The 16,035-nt window shown below is 40.5% G+C and overlaps 1 protein-coding gene across 1 annotated transcript in view; it reads right to left on the bottom strand.

The window, feature by feature from the left end:
- The window catches only part of LOC136877011 (cytochrome P450 6k1-like), a 71,599-nt gene that overhangs the window by 7,096 nt on the left and 48,468 nt on the right, over positions 1–16,035 (bottom strand). The window contains exon 4 of the mRNA XM_067150801.2: positions 1,913–2,134. Coding sequence (XP_067006902.2) covers positions 1,913–2,134 — 222 coding nt within the window. The remainder of the gene's footprint in view (positions 1–1,912; positions 2,135–16,035) is intronic.

The following is a 16,035-nucleotide window of genomic DNA, read 5'->3' as shown; positions in this document are numbered from 1 at the left end:
TTCACATACGAGTTAGCCCGGAATCCTATCCTAGAAATGTTATCGTGACAAAAGGGGAGACTAGACTGAAGGTCCCTAGCCCAACTATTCAGAGCCACGAGCATGCTAGAAATAGCTCGCCAAATTTAGCCTCAATGTAATATTTACCACTTTTCAATGCGACATAGAAAAATATCGGAAGGTGACTCTAAAAACCTCATATAATACTGGCATTTACCAGCCGTCGTCTCACTCACAAAGTTATGAACGTAGGCATTCAAGGGACTCACGGCGACTACAATTATTATAATTATTATTATTATTATTATTATTATTATTGTTGTTATTGTACCGGGAGGTACACCCCAACTCCGCTCATTCAAAATCAGCGCCTTTATAACTCCTGTATCGATCAAAACGTGAAACTGATACTATATGAAGTTGGAACTTTAATCAGAAGATGTCACCACTGATATATTAAGTAATTGTGTTATTGTGAAGTTCCCTAAACTGATTGAATTTCTCCTTGTTTTGTTTGCTATACATCAACCAGTGTGGACATTTTTCCACAGATAAGACTACCAAAAAGTCTATGATCATGCACTCTGGAGTAAGGTGGAAGAACTTATAACTTAAAGAAGTTTCGTATTTCTAGGTTTTCAATAACTGAATCTATGTTCATTTATTTCTGGGTTGGCAATACTTCTTTTTCTTTTTTCTTTCCGCCAGTTTTGAAACTGGCTCGTTTGGTGCTAATGAGGTAGAAGATTTGGCAACTGACTACGGCAGACGTAGTAAATCCTATTAGCCTCTAATAGAAAACGAGCTGCCGCTTGAGGGTAGTGGTGTGAGGCGAGGTCATCATGTTTTGTCCCCAACTATATGGACAATGGCAGGAGGGTACTCGGAACGAGGAGATAAAGGCTTGGTTAGGAATGAACTCGGTGGATGAAGCTGTACGCATAAGCCGGCTTCGGTAGTGGGGTCATGTGAGACGAATGGAAGAGGATAGGATACCTAGGAGAATAATGGACTCTGTTATGGAATATAAGAGGAGTAGATGGAGACCAAGACGACGATGGTTAGACTCAGTTTCTAACGATTTAAAGATAATAGGTATAGAAGTAAATGAGGCCACAGCATTAGTTGCAAATAGAGGATTGTGGCGACGTTTAGTAAATTCACAGAGGCTTTCAGACTGAACGCTGAAAGGCATAACGGTCTATAATATAATATAATATAATATAATATAATATAATATAATATAATATAATATAATATAATATAATATAATATAATATAATATAATATAATATAATATAATATAATATAATATAATATAATATAATATAATAATTGTAAAATTGAAGTACGGAAAATTAACAAAGCAGCGTATGCAGCCCTGAAAATGACTAGGCTTAATCGGCCACTGTCAATCAATGATTTTTTCATTATAAGAAAGTGATGAAATACCAGCTTTTATTAATTATTTCACTATGATTCCACTTCCCATATTCAACCATTCAAACATCCAACTTGATTGCGTAAGCCATAATACACTCGCGTGAAACTCGGAAAAACACAAAAAGTTGGTGGAAACTGAAACAATGCCTCGGGTTGAGCAAGCATGAGTCCATTGTACTGAGAGCGTCTACGCACATGCGCGATTCCAGGGAGCGAAGCTGCCGAGTCGTTGGAAATACTCCAACCCCTTAGCGGCGTAGCACATGATACCGGACGGTGCTGAGAGTGACAACAGCATATGGAGTGGAACAACGGACGATAACGAAAGGAAAACACACTATAATGTAGCATTACATTTAAAGAAAGGGAATAATTATTTTTCTTTCTATTTTATTTGGGCGTTCACACACAACTTACACACACTGAGAAAACGCCACTGATACAACGTAAGATAAGAAAAATGACTTACCTGATATCACCATATCCAAGTACTTGAGTCCAAAGACCAGTTCGTAAGTAATGTTACCGCCATTGTCCTTGAGGGAGTCTGCAATCTCATTTCGGAGTCTCTCCTGCAGCTTAGGTTGAAGGGCAAGCTCGTAGAGTGCGAAACTCATGGTACTGGCCGAAGTCTCGAAACCAGCCACGAAGAAGAGGGCCGCTTGAGCCACCAGATCATCCCCGGAGAAGTCTTGAGACAGAAGATAACAGTGATCAGGACAGGAAGCGTGTCAAATTAAAAGAAAAAAAGGATCCTTTTCTCAGACCACCAGCACCAACCAAATTTATTGTGGTTGTACGGCTCCCTAACGTATGAACATAGTGGCCTTAGGTTAATATGGCCCCAGGTTCGATTCCCGGCCAGGTGGGGAATTTTAACCGCATGTGGTTAATTTCTCTGATACGGGGACTAAGTGTTTTGCTTTGTTTTATCATCACCTTCTGCTACGCATTGCACGCCTTTGCACTCTCCACGCTCCCTGTGCTTTCAAGCGAACATGTGATGGTTACCGTATTTCCCGCAGGAGCGCTAGCAGGATGTCATCTCTGGGAACCTATTGCTTAACGCCGAGACCGTGGTTTTAAGTTGAAATTAGCTGGTGTTTCACTCTGTAATAGTACGCATTGCGGATGATTTGCAGTGAAATACTGTACTGCTAATTTTCTTCAGAGTGGCCTACAAGAATATATCATAAATTCGGAAATAGTGCAAGGCACTGGTACGTATAGTAGTCTACGTATATGCATAAATTAAACATGTGATATTATTCATGTGTATCTACAACTGCATGCCCGATTAAGGTCGTGATTAATTCACACGGCTTTTACTTCGATTGAACTAAAACCCAGAAAAATAACCACAAACTGTAGAATAATTTGTATTCAGCCGATACAATGCATGGCCCACTTAGAGAATGAAAGCAGGCAGTCATCTAATTAAAGTATAATTTTCACTTACCGATACATTATTTACTCATTGGTTCATATCTGCGTGCCGTATTGCAAAAGCCAGAACGGGAAAAGTAAAGGCATTTCATTACACGAATTCCCATGACAGAATTCCTAGACAGAAATGGTTGAAAAGCATGTTTTGGGACAGTTTTGTATAAAATTTTGAATTCAGAACATCCTTTGTGTGTAGTCTTTTTTTGCTGAAGCAGATAATCGTCCCGGGCTAAAAAATAAGGAAATTGAAAGAAAATGTTGCTCCTTCGGCATTTAAAGATTATCCTGAGTATAAGATGCCAAAATCAAAATCATCACTAGAAAGGTGACACCAATAAAGAAACACGAACTAGGGAAAAACACTGGGTAAAAGAGGAAACGTAAACGAGAATTTCTATGATGAATAAGGTGTTTATGATAACAATGGTTATGCTGATCAGAGGAAAGAGGAAATGTAAACGAGAATTTCTATGATGAATAAGGTGTTTATGATAACAATGGTTATGCTGATCAGGTGGCAGACAGTGCTAGTAAGTCTATTGGAAAATGGACAACCAACAAGTGTTTTGAAGCTTCAAAGATCTGAAAGTAAAGAAGCTGTAAGCTGATTTGGAAATAGAGAAATCGAAGATGGATGAGTCAGCAATCAGAATCATACTAATTTAAAAACAAAAATGGTCACCTGAGGACTCGAAGACCTTATTCATATTGAACCAAATTTTAAATTACAACAAGCTGTCAGCCCGTTGGTCAGAAAACTGCATAACACTGCGCTATCTGGCAATGTATTTTTCCTAAGGATTATGCTTGTACATGAAATCATTTATCCAAGATGCCTTTTAGGAGCACATAGAGTCTTTACATAGGAGACACTTCGTGCCAAACAAAAAGAACAAATCCCGTCAAAGAAAGACTTCTCGTAGAAATTGATAGAATGAATGAGGCCGAAAAATTGTGTTCCCTCATTATTGATGATATTGCAAGAAAGCAGCAATGTGTCAAGGAGATGGACAAATTTTTGGTCATAAGGAGACAAGAGCACATGCCAAGCCTAGCAAAAATGTAGGCAGTTCTGAAAGTATGTCCACTTGAATAGAGAGCAGTGGAAAAGGACCAGCTGTTGCCAATAGTTAATTATACATTTTTATATGTGGCACATCAATCTCTTACAAACATCCCTTTGCCTATTTCTTGTCGAAGAGGCTGTCTGGTGTTTAAATGTGCAATCACCGAGCTCGATTGCTACAGTCGCTTAAGTGCGGGCAGTATCCAATATTCGGGAGACAGTAGGTTCGAACCCCACCGTCGGCAGCCCTGAAGATGGTTTTCCGTGGTTTCCTATTTTCACACCAAGCAAATGGTGGGGCTGTACCTTAATTAGGACCACGGCCGTTTCCTTCCCACTCCTAGCCCTTCCCTGTCCCGTCGTCTCCATAAGACCTGTCTGTGTCGGTGCGACGAAAAGCAAATAGCAAAATGTACAATCTGACACTGTCAGTCATCAAAAAAAGGTTGAAACTATATGTTTCGTAATTTTAAGATTGGTTACAGATAACCACAGGACAAATGTGAATATGATGAGACGACTATCCAATCGGAAAGCATTGAAGTCTCGGATTCCTCACTCCACCAATCAAGATTGACCTCTATTCCTAGCCTTCGACCTGAGTCACAACCCTACAAACGCCAGGACAACAGTTTTAGAAAAGACGATGCACGATGGGGAAGAAGCAATTAGTGCCTGCCAGCGCGCCGACCGACATCCTAGTAGCGCTAAGAAGTGGGTAGGTAGTGGAGAAAGTGTTCACTAGTCCAGTATACGCAATCTCAGTCGGAGTGGAAAGGCGTGTAGTACATAGCAGAAGGCGATGATTTGTTTAGCTATAGGCTATTATACAGAATCGGCAATTTCGGCAGCTGAATGGTCAGCGTAGTGCCGATTTAGAGGGCCCTGACTTCGGTTCCTGACCAGACTGCTTTAGCCGCGTCTGGTTAATGTCCCTGGCTCGGAAATGTCGTTTGTCTACTTTTTAACACACATATACATCCAATACATCACAGTACTAACCACTGTTGATGCACACAATTATGAATGCATGCTTCTTCAGGGTTTGGTGTCAGGATAGCGCACCAGGCCGTAAATCTGGCCTTTATTACCATCAGTGACGACCACAGATAATTGTAAAGAGGTCAGGAAAGAAGATCTTGAAAAAATATTTTGCAGCTTTATCACAAGCGACATTCCAATAAATGTACAGGCACTGCTCCTACCTCATTGTCCATTTGCCCATGCCTAACTTTAATTCAGTGGCCGACCTCGAAGGCATAGTTGGGCTAGTTAAGTGTCGTGTTCAAAAGCGTTACATCCCAGTTCAGTTCCTTGGTAAATGCAACTACCGCCCGTCGTTGGCTTCCGGCACGTTAGAAAAACATTTGTGGGGCTAAATTCCGACACCTCGGCAACCTAGGGAACATTAAATTATTATTGTACCGGGGGTACACCTTCTCCGGTCAGTTAAACTGCGCGCCTTGTATAAGGCCATCTATGTAAACAAACTTGAACTGGGGCATGGCAAGATACTTTGGTTTTCAACTTTTAGATGTCTCTACCATAGATTTAATACCTCCAGCTCACGGGGTAAACTATAATTATTTGATAAATAAATTTGTCTTTTTGATGTTTGTTAACCTGATTTTTATATTTTTATGTGCCGATGTTGTCGACACTTCAGCTGGTTCCTTCTTTAATAGTAATCAACCTATCAGACAATTGTAAATATTTTCTCTAGCCATTTAAAACTGGGGGGGTATGTACAGGAATCCAGCCTGTAAGTAAAGAGTTCTGGAAGCTTCCCCTCAAAAATACTATAGAAGCCGGGTACTTTAGGGCCGTAATGTCTGAATTGCTCCAGTGTGAGGAGGGTGTATTGACGTGAACCATGAGCCAGGGGCGCGGGTGGCGTTCGGAAGGCTCAGCAACTCAAGGTAATGGCAGAATTTTCATAAACATGCGACAGCTCCGGATAGCTTGAGGGGAAGGTTTCAGGCTATTTTATTTATGTAAAGTTCTAAATTTTGTGGTCTAAATGTAGAATTTTTGGCAAGTATGAGGACTCTATTCTATTCCCTACTGGGGAATATGTTATGTAAGGGAATAAGAGTAATTACCCTCTATTGGTTCCCATTCAACTGGGCGTTGGGAGACTGTACTTTACAAAACCTCTCAATTCCTTTAACTACATTTGGCTATTATGTCTTTCTTAGTCACACCGCTGTAGAATAGCTTTAGCCTCGGTATCACTGAGCCAATAGCACACTTAGGGTTTTATCTATTTCATATTGAATCTTTTCCTTTTTCTCTAAGGTCACTTAGGATGGACAATTATGCCCCTGTAAATATATTGTTATGTGTAGAATTGTTTCTGGTGTGAAGTTCCCTTGAGGAACAGAAAGTTACAAACTGCTGAACAATAGATAAGCCCGCTTCGGGGCTGCCTGGTGTAAACACTTTATTTGAGGACAACTGATGGATTGTCAGGAGTAACTTAGTACGCCTCTGCAAGGCTGAACTATAATACCTTTTGGACCCCAGACTCCTATGTCGTATAATTGATCAGAGCAAAACCTGCTGTTTGTAAAATACTGTTCCTATCAAGAGCAATGATCCTCTTTTCTATGTAAATCAACCAAGCTATTCACAATTATTGTAAATTTCGTACCTAATGTTCGGCCTTTAAGTTACTGTTCTTGCTAGAGCTAACCAGCTCATTAATATTGTTGTTACTCATTAAAATTTTCTATTTATCATTTTTAAAAGAGAGAAAAAAAAAAGGAAAAAATAACATTTCAAAATTTGTTATGTTAAGTTATGCTCTAGTTAATCCCCTGTCCTCCCATTCAAGTCAGGCACTTCCTAAACCACTGTGAGCCACGGAAACCCTGGAACGATTATTATTATTATTATTATTATTATTATTATTATTATTATTATTATTATTATTATTATTATTATTATTAGATTTTCCTGGCCCTCTGGTGTAGAGGTAGCATGCCTGCCTCTTACCCGGAGGCCCCGGGTTCGATTGCGGGCCAGGCCAGGGATTTTTACCCGGATCTGAGGGCTGGTTCGAGGTCACGGCCAAGAGGATTTGTCGTGATTATCACACGGCATCTCGTAATCCGCAGCCCTTCGGGCAGAAGCAGCGGTACGCTGGTAGGCCAAGGCCCTTCAGGGTTGTAGTGCCGTGGTGTTAGGGGAGGGGTATTATTTGTTTATGATGAAAAGGGAACCTTAATTGGTGATAGAAGCAGCTACTGAGAGATTGAAATAGTATTGCACGGTACGCTATATTTAGAGGAAGTACCATACATGACTTCAGAGAGCAACAGAGTATCCAGGAACAGTCTTTCCTGAAGGAGAGCCTGCATTTCTGCGCAGTGGAATGGAGAATTCTATAAAACTCTTAAAGACTAAATTTCCAGGAACCGATAATACATCAGGGGAAATGATAAACGAGATGTGAGAAGAATATGTAGACATATTTAATCTGTAGTCTTATAGCATTTGGAACACTGGAAAATATCCAAAGACTGAGCATGTTCCATTTCCATCCGAAACCACAAGAAAGAATCAATCAAGAACTGTGCCAATTATTGCACTATCGTGTTGATGTGGCATTCAAGCAAGGCCATGCTCCATATCGTAAACCAACGTCTCAAATCTTGCATACAGCCTCACGTATAAGAACAGGCTGGAGCTGTTGAAGGAAAAGGAACACGGGAAATGGCCCTCAACGTGAAAGTGCATAAGTCAAAATACTCGGAAATTCTATACTCCTGTCCTTATTTTCTTTGTAGATTACAAAACTGCTTTTAACTGCGTTTCCTGGAGCAAGTTATGGCAGATTCTAACAGAGATTGGTGTTCCAACTCATCTCATTTCTTTGAAAAAGTTTCACATGAGAACAAAATTTCATCAGTAAGAGTTGCTGGGAATTTCTCTAAAATCATTGCAATGGAGAAAGATGTGCGAGAATAATAATGAATGGCGTATGGCCTCCGGAGCGGCTCGGTACAGGTTTTTCGAGCGACGCCCATGGGCGATCTGAGAAACTGTGAGGATGAGGCCCTATCCAGGACGCTACACACATTCAACCCTCGAGGAAGAGGATTTAATAAACGAAGGTTGAATTCCCCAACTCGGTAGGGAATAGAACACGGGACCCCTCTGATCGAAGGCCAGCATGTCAATCAATTAGCCATGGATCCAGATAACCCAGTAATCATTTAACGTCATACTTCGCGAGGAAAGCCATCGAACAATCATATTGGAAGCATCTGAATTGGTGGGAGGAAAGTGAACAATTTGCGCATTGTTGATGGCACCACAATCCTTATTAGCAACGAAGGAGAATTGATAGAGATTTTTGAAGAGGTGAATATGATAAGTTTTGGGTATGGATTAAGGATCATTCTCGACAAGTCGAAGCTAATGATAATATAATTTATCGACCAGAACAACTTAAGCAGAATGCAGTCTACGAGAACTAAAGGTTATGGATGATTTTGAAGATCTAGTATCGCTCATCAGCAGCACGAGAAACTGTGAGGAGATAAAACGGAGTGTCGTCCTTGGAAAAGTTGCCATAAAACGTGTAATGAAGAACTGGAAGAACAGAATAATAATAGCAACAAACCAAAAAACCTGACTGGTGGAAACTCTTGTTTTCATTCTTCTTTTGCGAATGTGAACATGAACTTGCAAAGAGTCCAATATGAAACGCATAAATGTACTTGGTATGTGGTGCTGGTGAAGAACGCTGCGCATTCCATGAACTGAATGAAGAACAAATGCCTCGATCATAGAAGAGCTGAAGATCACTTAACCTTTGTCATCCCGTCTGAACCAAAGAATTCTGGTCACAGAACCAGAGTAAATAGAGTGAATCTTGGAAACGTCCATTTTAAAAGGAGAAATAGAAGGCAAGAAATCTAAAGGAAGGAATCCTGACATATGGACTGATCAGGTGAAGAAGATCAACGACTTTCACTTCGAGCAATAGTCAAGAATAATGTTGCCACGTCAAGATTGGGACAAGAAATGGAGTCACGAAACTCAGATATAAGCAACACGACTAATGGTGATGATGACGATGATGATGGCGATGGCATATGGCCCCCTAGAGGCCTGGTGCAAATCTTTCGATTTTGCACCTGTAGGCGACCTGCGTGTCTGTGAATCTAGGGTCCTACCTATGATAAATTATAATGCTGAAGACAGCACATATACCAAGTTCCCTGCCGGGAATCGAACCCGGGACGGCTTGGACCAAGGCCAGTAAGCTAACCATTTCAGTATGGAGCCGGGCATGATGAAGGATATTATTATTATTATTATTATTATTATTATTATTATTATTATTATTATTATTATTATTATTATTATTATTATTATTCTTTCTTTCTTCTTTCTTCGTTTCGGCCTGTTGTGGACCACGTTATTTCAACCGTTTGCATCCTTGAGCTTTAATTCTTCCCCAGCACTCACGCATTCTCGTTCTGTGAGCCTCCTTCCTTTCATCAGTCCACTTCTTGCCTGTTTTCAACTTTGGCCTTTCTTGGAACCTCTTGTATCCCTGGAGCTTTTTCTGGAGAGGAGCACGTTTCTGGATGTCTTCGAGTGTGATTCCTATTTCTTGAAGGTCTTTTTCAACTTCGATAAACCAGGGTCCCTTGGTTTTCTTGTTAAGAAAGTAGGAAAAGATCCTATTGGTTTGTCTCTGTGTGCTCATGCGTGCTATATGGCCATAAAAATTAATCCTCCTTTTCCGAATCGTTTCCGTTATCCTCTCCATATGCTGGTACAGATTGCTGTTGTGTCGTCTCCTGTACTCACCATTTTCTTTGATTGGTCCAAGAATCTTTCTCAGGATTTTTCTTTCTTTAGCTTCTAGCTTCTCCATCAGACCTTTTCTGTTCATTGCAAGGCATTCTGCTGCGTACAGTGCTTCCGGGTGTACAACCGAACAATAATGCCTAAGCTTGGCGTTGATGGACACTGATCTTTTGTTGTAGACATTCCTAGACAGCTGATATGCCACCTCCATCTTGTTGATTCTGCACATGATTGCTTCTTTCTCAGAGTTGTTAGGTACTATCCACTCGCCTAAGTACTTAAACTTTTCCACCTGCTTGCTTTTTCCCTGTTCCACAATGAGCGCTCTGGGGGCTGGCTTGATGTTGGTTATAAACTCTGTTTTTTGGAAAGAGATTTGGAGGCCAGCTTTTGCTGCTTGGATTCTCAGTTGGTTAATTTGTTTTTCAACAGTATCTAGGGAATCAGAAAAGATCGCTAGGTCATCTGCAAAAGCTAGGCAGTCTATGATAAGATCATCTTTCTTATATCCTATTCTAAGGCCATTCTCAACCTCTTCCTTGCACATCTCCTTGCGCTATTCCCGAATGATTTTCTCCAGAGCGCAGTTGAAGAGAAGCGGTGATAGTCCATCCCCTTGCCTAACACCAGTCTTGATTTCAAAGACGTTCGAAATTTCTCCCCTGAATTATTATTATTATTATTATTATTATTATTATTATTATTATTATTATTATTATTGTCTTCGAGGCGCGAAGAAAGTATCTTAAAACACAGAGTGCTTCGAAACGGCTTGTTAGAAATCCCGCCATATCTAAAGCGAATGTGCTGAAAAAGTGACCATCCTCGAAACTCGAAACAAATCCGTCGCTATGCATATATGGATGCATTAACCGTTTGCAATAGGACAGTCCTTATATGAAAGGATTACTTCCAGCTGTTTGATACTAGGCCTAAATAATTTGCCAATAGACATACATACAGGCTATGTGCAGAGTCAATATAAATTCACTTTGTGATGCCTTGAGGCCTCTGTCAGACTCCTCAGACACTGACTAAATTTTTGAAACGTAGTAAACTTGATCCATACGCATGATTTAAGCGATTTGGTGGGGGACACGAGAGAAACCACCCAGAAGGGTGTATGTACATGTGATATTGTCATACATCCGGGTGTCTCCTGGGCAACGGACTAGGACTACTCCTAGACGTCTGATTCTCTCACTCCAGTAGCACTATTGCAAACTCAGTATGGTTAATAAATATTTCAAAGGGTCCTTTTCAGCACCAAAGCTAACAATCCTGTCAGTAAACATAGAGGACATGACATCGGATAAAGGGGACATATTATAGCAAATGTGACGTTCTTTGTGTTCAGAAAACTGATAGAAGTAGTACACGAAACCGACCAAAAGTACCAGGAATGCGACTTACCGCCGAGATACCTCACGGAAAATACGGCAGTGCCATTTTTGCAAGCCGTGAACTTAATATACTATCAACCTCCGTTTCTGAAGATGATGATATAGTACTGATATCAATAGAATTAATACACTGTATAATAACGTCAGTTTATAAACCACCAAATGTTCCATTTCCCTTCTCCCAGTCCGTTAATCTCCTAGAAAGTAAGATCCATTTTCTTATGGGTGACTTCAATAGCCACTGTTCCAATTGGGAATATAGAGATGACAGCGAAGATGGACTAGCTGGTACAGATTGGGCTGAAAGGAATCACTTGTCTTTAATTCATGAGAGCAAGCTTCCACCGTCCTTCAATTGTGGCAGATGGAGACCCGGATACAGTCTTGATCTCATATTTGTTACCGATACCATATCCCATCAATGTGTAAAGGAAGTCTGTGAATCTATTCCTCATACTCAGCACAGACCAATTAAGTGTCGGGTGTTCTCAGTGGTTCTACCTCAAATGATACCCTTTCGAAGAAGGTACAATTTTCAGAAAGCTGACTGGGATAACTTCACCAAGAGTCTAGATGAAGCGATCTTGAACATTGATCCAAAGCCAGAATCACATGATAAGTTCACTGATGCTATCAAGAAATGTTCACGCAAGTCAACCCCACGTGGTTGCAGAACACAGTACATACAAAGTTTAGATCCTTGTGCCAGTACAAGATCTGGAAAAGTACATTTCGCTTTTTGAAGTGGGTCCTTTTAGTGAAGAAACAATACAGGCTGGCAATAAACTGATAGTGACTGTTGGTAAATTGAAAAGGGGACGTTGGATTAATTTGATGGAAGAACTGTATATGTCGCAGAGCAGCATGAAAGCCTGGACACTACTAAAACGTTTGAATAATGACCCCACCAAGGCATCTGTTCATTATAATGTATCCCCAAATGAAATCGCCCATCAGCTCTTGCTGAATGGCAAAGTTAAACGCAGAGCTAAACCACCAAAATTTCTAAGGAATATTGAAGTTGAAACCTGTGAAATATCCAAACCTTTTTTTTGGAGAGCTGGAAAACGCCATCAAGATGTGCAGGAACAGAAACGCACCTGGTCTAGACGACATTCTTATAGAGCAAATTAAACATTTTGGAAATGCCACCAAAGAATGGATACTCCAACTCTTCAATAACTGCTTGGAGCGCTGTCACATTCCAAAAATCTGGAGGAAGGCCAGAGTAGTTGCTATCCTGAAACGCGGCAAGGATCCTAATGACCCTAAGAACTTTCGACTGATCTCCCTTTTGGGTCACCTCTGCAAAATCTTTGAAAGAATGCTTCTTAATCGCCTTGCACCATCTGTGGAGCCTTTGTTAATCCCAGAGCAAGCTGGTTTTAGGCCAGGCAAGAACTGTACTGCACAAGTAGTAAACCTAAAACAGTATATAGAAGATGGTTTTCAATCCCGAAAAATCACAGGAGTTGCATTTATAGACCTTTCTTGTGCTTATGACACCGTAGAACATCAAGTCATGTTACAAAAACTGTAGAGCCTTGCAAAGGATTTCAAGATTACCAGAACTGTATCGCGTACTTTCAAGGAGGTATAGCACGATAGTATTTGCACGACCATGAGTAGTATAAACAAGTAAATTCCCAATAGAAGGTCGTAGCAACACGTGGAAAATACTAGGGCCCACCAAGGTCAGGTGGATAAAGAATAAATAAATTACTACTAAGTAAATAAGTTAATACTGACTAAAATAAAAACAACAGATTTAAGTTAAACAGGAACTTTAATAATAGGAAAGAAAGGGTTGACACAAATCAAATAATAAGTCCTGCATATAAGATACAGGGAAGATTAAATTAAATTAGGAAGCCTAGGACATCAAGTTAGATTCAAATTAAAATTAAAAGAAACTGCTTTCACTATTCAAATCGTAGGATAAATCCGGAATATATTTCAGAATAAATTAGGAAACGTAGTACTTAATGAAAGTTCCAACCCTAAGATCTTGGTTCGATTACACTATGGTAGTAGAGTAGAAAAATGCTTTTCTATGACTACTTCAGAAGTCATTCAACATAAATCAGAAAAGCCTAGTTACAAATCCCCAAAATGCACAAAGAGCAGATCAGGCGCGCGTAATTAAAATAAAACATAGAGGGGAAATTAGAAATTAAAGCCACCAAATAAAATAATTATTTAGATTTAAAATGTTAATACATTAGAACACCAAGAACCGCAGAAATACGAAGCACGAACTCAGACTCGCATACTACAACCAGAACAAAAAACACAATCAACCAACGTCATATGTCCACCAGCAACAGTCGTATCAGACGTCAAATGTCAAAATATAATAATTACATTCACCTACCATGGGTTGTGAATGTAACCAAGGTAACCGGTCACATGACCAAGAAAATGGCTACCCTTACAAGATAATCAACTAAAGCTAGAACCAGTCATTTAAAAACAAATTTTCTACTCGTACATTCACCCATTTTCACACAATGCTTCGGATAGTAAGATATTAAAGATTTTCCAGACAGGATTAATGCATAATACCCCTTTTTTTAGTTAAGACGTACTCTCGAAGGTATAGTAGAAGTATGGAGACGAACTTGTCATAAAATCATTGAATACATTAATTTTCGTTTTAAAAGAACATCTCTAGCGTGATTAACAACCCAAAATCATTCTATGAGTAATTAGATTAAAGCTCCACGAAATGTTTACAACCTATTCACAATAAAGATAACCAGAAATTCAGTCTCTTTGGTTAATCGAAAATTTCACTAACAGTGATAATAATAATCGTATGGCCTCAGCTACCGTTTGCAGACATTTCGAATTGACGCCATCTGGCTGTCTGCTCGTCAATTTCGACGTTGCGGTTTACTCTGTCTGCCATCTAGCGGACCTAGAGTAAACCGGATCTCTCTTGGGCGTCTATGGCTGAGATTTAATTAATTTTGTCGGGTAAATACCAAATGTATCACCAGAGATCTTCTACACTTTTTTTCCGCCCTTCAAAAATCCGACTACCTCTGCCGGGTTTGAACCCGCTATCTTGGGATCCGGAGGCCGACACTCTACCACGGATCCACAGAGGCAGCTTACTAACAGTGATAATTGAATTTTACTTAGTACAATTTAGGTGTAGATATACCCCACGACACAGAACAGCTCGCTGATAATTACTGTTATCACATCCATATACTTCCAGGATCAAAACGAAGAGTGTTGCTACTTACAGTTTCCCAAGTTGACAAATAAAATACAGCAAAACTGATTGGTGACTATCACCACACGGCAATAGAATTACCCCGGATCAAAAGGGTACATTTTCCTCCTTTTTTTTCTCTGCCAAGACGTAATTTAAAGATCCAACAGCAAGAGCAAGATTTTTCTTCTTCTATCCTCCATTCAGGAAAAAAAAAGATGAAGATCGAAAATATTGTCGTTGCGCACAGAAACAATGCAGCACAAGTTCAGTTGGGTACATGCTACAAGAGGGCAGCGCAATACATGTCTTCAAGTTCACTGGAGGCTACCGCCTGCGGGAGGCACCAGTACTACTACCACTTTGCAGGATGATAATATGGCTTATTTTAAATACCCTTAAACTGTCCAATTTCCGTCAGAACTGTTGCTGCCCTTTTACAGAACCGACGATTCTTTGTTGACGCTCAGGGTCAGCAAAGTCGATGGAGAACGCAAAAGAATGGTGTTCCTCAAGAAAGTGTACTAGCTCCTTTACTTTTCAATATATATATATACCAACGACCAGCCACATCCACCTCATACTAAAAGCTTCCTATACGCTGATGATCTGGCCTTGGCTACTCAGAGTGAATGCTTTGAAAGAGTATAAAACCATCTCACTTCGGCATTGGATATTTTGTCTCACTACTATGAGACCAATAATCTCAAAGCAAACCCATCAAAAACTCAAGTATGTGTTTTCCATCTGAAGAACAAACAAGCCTCAAGGAAGGTGCAAGTGAAGTAGAAGGACAAAGTTCTAGAACATAATTACACACCAAAATACTTTGGTGTTACTTTGGATCGTTCTCTAACTTACAGGGAGCACTGTTCAAACATCAAGGCAAAAGTCTCCCCTCGGAGCTCCCTGCTCCGTAAATGAAATGGCGTATGGCTTTTAGTGCCGGGAGTGTCCGAGGACATGTTCGGCTCGCCAGGTGCAGGTCTTTCGATTTGACACCCGTAGGTGACCTGCGCGTCGTGATGAGGATGAAATGATGATGAAGACGACACATACACCCAGCCCCAGTGCCAGCGAAATTAACCAATTATGGTTAAAATTCCCGACCCTGCCGGGAATCGAACCCAGGACCCCTGTGACCAAAGGTCAGCACGATAACCATTTAGCCATGGAGCCGGACCCCTGCTCCGTAAAGTGACAGGTTCAAAGTCGGGCGCCCACTCTCATACGGTAAGGACAACAGCCTTAACACTCTGTTACACGGCAGGGAAGTATGCTAGTTCCGTTTGGTTTAAATCCACAAATGCCAGAAAAGTCGATGTCTCCCTGAATGAAACATGCAATTATATTACAGGATGTCTGAAACCAACACCAACAGACAAATTGTACTCCCTTGTAGGAATAGCCCCTCCTGAGATCAGACGCGAAGTAGCTGCAAATGTGGAGAGGTTAATGGCTTCTACCAGCTCAGCCCACCCCCTGCATGGACACAAACTACCACCAACTCGATTGAAGTCCAGGAACAGTTTCATGCACTCCTCATCCGCCGCTAGTGCAGATACAAGGACGACCAGACTTCTACTCTGGAATCAGAAGATCCCTTTCCATCCAGAACGCTTAAA

This window comes from Anabrus simplex, chromosome 7 (assembly GCF_040414725.1).
Source record: "Anabrus simplex isolate iqAnaSimp1 chromosome 7, ASM4041472v1, whole genome shotgun sequence".
Lineage (NCBI taxonomy): Eukaryota > Metazoa > Arthropoda > Insecta > Orthoptera > Tettigoniidae > Anabrus > Anabrus simplex.
This window is presented reverse-complemented; position numbering and strand designations above follow the sequence as displayed.